Source organism: Sebastes umbrosus, chromosome 10 (genome assembly GCF_015220745.1).
Source record: "Sebastes umbrosus isolate fSebUmb1 chromosome 10, fSebUmb1.pri, whole genome shotgun sequence".
Classification (NCBI taxonomy): Eukaryota; Metazoa; Chordata; class Actinopteri; order Perciformes; family Sebastidae; genus Sebastes; species Sebastes umbrosus.
The window spans coordinates 5281395-5287394 of record NC_051278.1 but is presented as its reverse complement, the minus strand read 5'-3'; the positions used below and the strand labels follow the sequence as shown (position 1 = coordinate 5287394).

Sequence of the window (6000 nt, the reverse complement as noted above, 5' to 3'; positions counted from 1 at the left end):
TCTGCACTGTAAAAAGAAGCCTGTGAAATCCACAGTTCATTACGATGTTTGTGTGCAGTAAAGTACTGTATACTATTTCACAGTAGAATACTGCATATTCAATTGAAAATTACAGTAATCCAAGAGTTACTGTGGAAATTACAGTAATGAAGTGTTACTGTAGAAGATTTAAAGTTAAAATACTACCGTAACCAGAAATGTAGTTCATAATAATTACTGTTTTATTTAACAGTTAAAATACTATTACCTTAAACAAAAATACAGTACTTGGGAAATACTGTGTTTTGTTTTACAGTTGAAATAGTACTATTGTAACCAGAAATACAGTAGATAATAATCATTACTGTGATTTATTTTACAGTAAGTAACTGGCAGCAATTGACAAGTTAATTACTGTAATTTTATTTTTACATTAAGTCATGTGTCAATTGCTGCCAGTTAGTTACTGTGAATTTCACGGTAAGTTTCTTAGTGTGCCTCCTGAAGCTTTAAGTACTTACTTATATATCATGTTTTGTTCTAATCAAGAAGCTGAAAATAGATAATAGATAATAAAACTTTTTCAGCTAACAGAACATTTAATGTAAATTTGCCATAAATAGGAGACATTATTATGATTTAGTCTGCATTACCTGAAGAGCCCAAACATCCACAAAGACTGTTATACACAAAGGAGTACAGCAGCACAAATACCAACAGGACAAACTATCGAGGCAGTGAAGGGTCAGAGCTGACGTTCAGAGACAATAGATCATATCATCTAATCTGGAGAGGCTAACATGATGTAGTGAGTAAAAGGATGTGCTAGAGAGAGGCAGTAAGAGCTGAGGAAAGAGGTGGAGGTGATGCTTTAAGGTCCAGATAAGAGCTCGGTGGGGTGTGTAGAGCAGGAAGATATGATTCAGCAGGTCGAGGTGATATGAGGTCTTATTTCAAACCAGGAGACTTCAGTGTTTGATGGAAAATGTGGAGTTCGAGTTCAAGTATAATATGAGAGCATGAGGTGTAACATCAGTCATTCCTAATACCTCACCACAAGAAGAAGTTTCTCTATTTGTGTCTGGGTGGGATTTAAACTTTGATTTATTTATTTTCTTTGCTGATTTTGGGACAAAACTTTTTATGGTAAAAATAACATTTAAAGACCAACTTGCCTACTTAATATTGGAAAAAAATAACACAAACACAATATAGTTTCAGAATATCAGGAGCCATTTGTCCTGAAAGTATTTTTTTTACACCCACACACACCCACGGCTCATCCAGGTGTTTTCACTTCATCAGCTTGATTAGGCCTCTTCTCAGTGTTTGTACAGATTGCTCTCTCCCTTCTGTTTGTTGTCTTCCACCTGTTAGAGCAGGACGACTTATCCCTTAATGAACTTTGGTAAACTCAAGTCAATCCCATCAAAGCTCCATCCAACAGGAGCTCTAATCAGCCAGAGTGATTGAAAACAGCTGTGCGGGACCTTTAATGACCTTATCAATGTTACTCAACACTTTCCAAGGTTTGTATTTGTGTGTAGTTCCACTTCCTCCCTGTTAAAGCTGCAGTGGGTAGGAATGGAGCAAATGTGATTAAAAAAAGTTATTTTTATGAGAAAAAACAGTCTCTATATCCGGACAGTAGTGGATGAGACAGGTAATCTGAAAAAAGTCATGTGTCTCTCTGTCCTCCAGTGCTCCTAACTTAACTGACTTTTATATCCAGGATCCTGGATGCCCAAAATAACTCCTCTAACTTTACATCTCTATATAAAACGCTCTAATATTCAAAGTGACAGATGAACAGCTGACCCTTCTGGCTTGAAACAGCCCACTCAGACGGAGCAGAAACCAAACTGCATCACCAACGTTTTCTCAGCGAGCTGCACTTCTGTATTTCCAAGACAAACTTCTCTTTACTTTGACTTGAGTAGCACTGAACTCCAGCAGTCTTTACCTCAAAAAAACATTATCCTTCTCTTCACTCCTCCGCTCGCTAGAGTGCGTATAGTCGAGAGAAGTGACTCACTCTTTTACATAAAAAACCCTGGATGAAGCTGTCATTTTGGGGCAATTATTTTGGAGAAAAGTTATGATAGAAAAAGGAAATGATTCTTTCAGCAGCAGCTCCCACCTCATGCTGCCACGCAGCTGGGCGTCTGTCCTTCAGCAGCTCTTGGTTGGGAATAGAGGGCTGTAATGTTGAGCAAATGATCTTGAATAAGGTGAAATTGAGACGCGTACAGAGGATAATCACGCAGCTGAGTGGCAATCATGAGCAAAGGCTATATAGGTGCTGATTGGTGGCCTGCTGCACAAACGTTCACAGACAGTTGTGTGAATATGTTTGCATTGTGTGGGCACCAAGTAAACATACATATGACATGTTATCACAAAATAATACAGATTCAAAACACAAAATTTGGGGAAATGAGATATCAGCAGGGTTTGTTACTGCCCCGGGCCCCCTAGTGGGTTCATCTCTTACTGGTAAATCCAACAGAACAAATAAACACATTTACTTCGGCCTTCACTTTCCACCACTGCAGACACGCATTTCATTCCCTTCACCTTTCTCCTGCATCTTCTCCTCAGCGTCTCCACATTATAATCATCTTGTTTCCTCTCCTCTTGATGTGATAATTCATATCAGAAGAAAAGAGGGAAACCAAGACTCTGTGGGGGGTTTTATATTTGCTGCCAATCAACAGACTGCCTCTCGGTAAAAGCTCCTTAATTTGTTTTTCCTCTGATTGTTTTCCTCCCGGATCTGAGAGCTCTTCAGACGGGAACAAGCGTCTAATTCATGTTGAAATTATTCACAGACCATGTTTCACAAAACGATGCAACTCATCGTGCTGACAAACAAAACACAGTTTTAAAAACAGCAAAGATGGTTCAGTGGTGATAAATTAACGTAATCAAAGCTAACCAATAGATTCAATATGAAGTGATGAAACAGAAATAGTAAACACCGTGTGTGTGTGTGTGTGTGTGTGTGTGTGTGTGTGTGTGTGTGTGTGTGTGTGTGTGTGTGTGTGTGTGCGTGCGTGCGTGTGTGCGTGCGTGTGTGTGTGTGTGTGTGTGTGTGTGTGTGTGTGTGAGGAACAGGAGGTTACTGTATGTTCTGTGTTGTTTAACAGGAAATGAGAACGAGGAGGGGAAAATCAGCGGAGGAAGGAGGTCGGGAATGAGAAGGATATTTGCTCTTTTGTGTTTTTATACTATTATATCAGATTATATTATATTACATTATATCATATTATATTATATTATATTATATTATATTATATTACATTATATCATATTATATTATATTATATTATATTATATTATATTATATTATATTATATTATATTACATTATATCATATTATATTATATTATATTATATTATATTACATTATATCATATTATATTATATTATATTATATTATATTATATTATATTATATTATACTATATTCACGAGGTCCAAAAGATTCACAATAAAGTTGACATCACACATTTTGTTTAATTAAAACGTTTCATTTATTGGATCTATTTTTTAAAGTAAACTATTTATTTTGATATTTTTCTCTACTGTATCAACCCTTTCTTGTTATAATTTTGTATTTTAAAATACTGTTGTTCTCATTTTTATATTACATGTTTTACTTTTGTGTTGTAGCACTTTTACAATTTTTTTTTAGAAACTTGCACTATATTCTATAAAGTGTATTATTATTTATTGTTAAAGTCCATTATCTACTGTATTTTAGCCCTTCAGTGTGATCGTATGATGATAATGAGAAAAAGCATCTTTTGTTTCTCTTGTAGATTAACTATGACCTTTTGAGATGCAATTCAATATTTGATAACTTCTAATGATGAAAACATCTTCCAACTCTGACATGTAAAAATAAACAGAGTTGGGGAATAATAATTCAATTATTTTGGCAAAATATTTAATACACAAATGTTGTTTTTTAAAGGCAATTCCTATATTTAATGAATATCTAAGCAGGATAATACTAACCAAAAATATGTCAGATGTTGTAAAATTCAAAAAGCCCTATAATTTTATGAATATCTATGTACCTTAATTCCTGATTGACCACTTGTGTTTTTATTTCATTATTAATAACTTAAGTCTTGTAATTTCATTTTTTTTTGTTATTTTGTATCGCATGCTTGGTTGTTTTGTTATTGTGAACTATTGTATTTATTGTAAGATGTGCCTTTTTTTCACCATTGTGCAATAAAAAATAAAATAAATAATGAGACAAAGCCAAAACAGTAAAATTAAAAAATAAATACATACAAATAAAATGATTTATTAATAGTATTATTACTAGATAAAAAAAAAGAAAATAAAGTGAATTAGAATAGAATAGAGACTTTATTGTCATTATCATGGAAAAACAACGAAAAAAACAGTTTAGCAATGAAATTATGAATGAATGAATGAATTATTATTGTTACTATTATTATTGTCATTAATATTATTATTATTATTATTATTATTATTATTATTATTATTATTATTATTATCATAATCTGCTACCTAAAAATGTGAATATTTATTCAAGAATAAAACATACAAAAACTAGAACATCTGTATTTTATATTTTTCATCAGGCAGCGTTCAGACGCCTTGTTGTCCTCTGAAGGACCCTTCAGTATTCCAGCATGGCGGCGTCCATCAGGGTGTGCTGTGTCCTCCGGATCTCTCTCCGAGGTTAGTTATCTCTCTGTTTTATCCTCCACAGCTTCTTTAAACAACTCAGTGCACATATCAGAGTGTATTAAATAAGTAGTAATAGTAATAACCAGTGAGACTGTCTGGTTCTAGTCTGTTTACTGAGCAGAGAGCAGCCGGTCGCTGCTGCAGGGCTGTCATGATGTGCAGGGCTGTTATAAGAGCTGTCATGATGTGCAGAGCTGTCATGATGTGCAGGGCTGTTATAAGAGCTGTTATAATGTCACAATGTGCAGAGCATAATAATGTCACAATCAATAGAACATAACTGTAACTTCAGTGCTGCCTTCAGTAGAACTCAGTAGAACCACAGTGGAGCTGTCACAGTGTGCAGGGCTGTTATAATGACTAGAGAATAACTAACTTCAGGTCTGTGGCTGTTTTACAGGTTGAGTGTTGTTAATGCTCCTTAATTGTTATTTAAATATTTAACTATTAATGCATAAAGCATATATGTGCAGATATGTTAGTACTGGTGTTTAACACTCCAGAAATTATCTCCAAGTAGCCTTGAAACGATGCATTTATTACCTCCACCAGACTTCACTCAAAATTGTGTCACTTTAATCCTGTCCTGTTTATTAGTAGATGTAAACGCCTCTTTTGAAGATTAGTTTTATTTATTATGCAGTGGTTGAGTCTATGCTTTAATTCGGCATACTTACTATAATAGCTATATTATATTATAATAACTATAATAGCATGTTTCTTTATTTTTTAATACTATATTTCATATTCAATACTATATCATAATGATACTATATTATGTCACTATGTTACATTGACTCTTGCACTATATTCTATTATATTAATACAGACAAACACTCATTACTTAATCATACTATATAAACCTGGTGTACACTGTTAATCAGCACCACTGTCACTTTATCAGCACCACTTGCTATCTCCAAATGCTGTTGTATCTATTTTCACTTCATTCTTGTTTTAGTTTATGCACCTCCTATTATTCATCTATGTTAGTGCTCTCTAATCGTTATTTAAATAGTTTTACTACTAACGTTAGACTACAGCATGGAAATGTTAGTACTGGTGTTTAACACTCCAGTCTTGTTTATAGTAAATAGAAATGATCCCCAAGTAGCCTTGAAATGATGCATGTATTCCTCCACCAGACTTCATTCAAAAATGTGTCAATTTAAAGCCGCCCGGCTTATTAGTAGATGTAGACGCCTCTAAGAAAAATAGTATTAGTTATGCAATGGTTGAGTTCATTATTTTATTCTATTCGGCATACTACGACATACTTATAACTAGA

General features: G+C 34.0%; 1 protein-coding gene across 1 annotated transcript in view; it reads left to right on the top strand.

Moving 5' to 3' along the window:
* Positions 1-4608: 4608 nt before the first annotated feature.
* The window catches only part of mrps5 (mitochondrial ribosomal protein S5), a 30041-nt gene continuing 28649 nt past the window's right edge, over positions 4609-6000 (top strand). Inside the window, exon 1 of the mRNA XM_037782171.1 lies at positions 4609-4703. Coding sequence (XP_037638099.1) covers positions 4655-4703 — 49 coding nt within the window. The 5' untranslated portion in view covers positions 4609-4654. The remainder of the gene's footprint in view (positions 4704-6000) is intronic.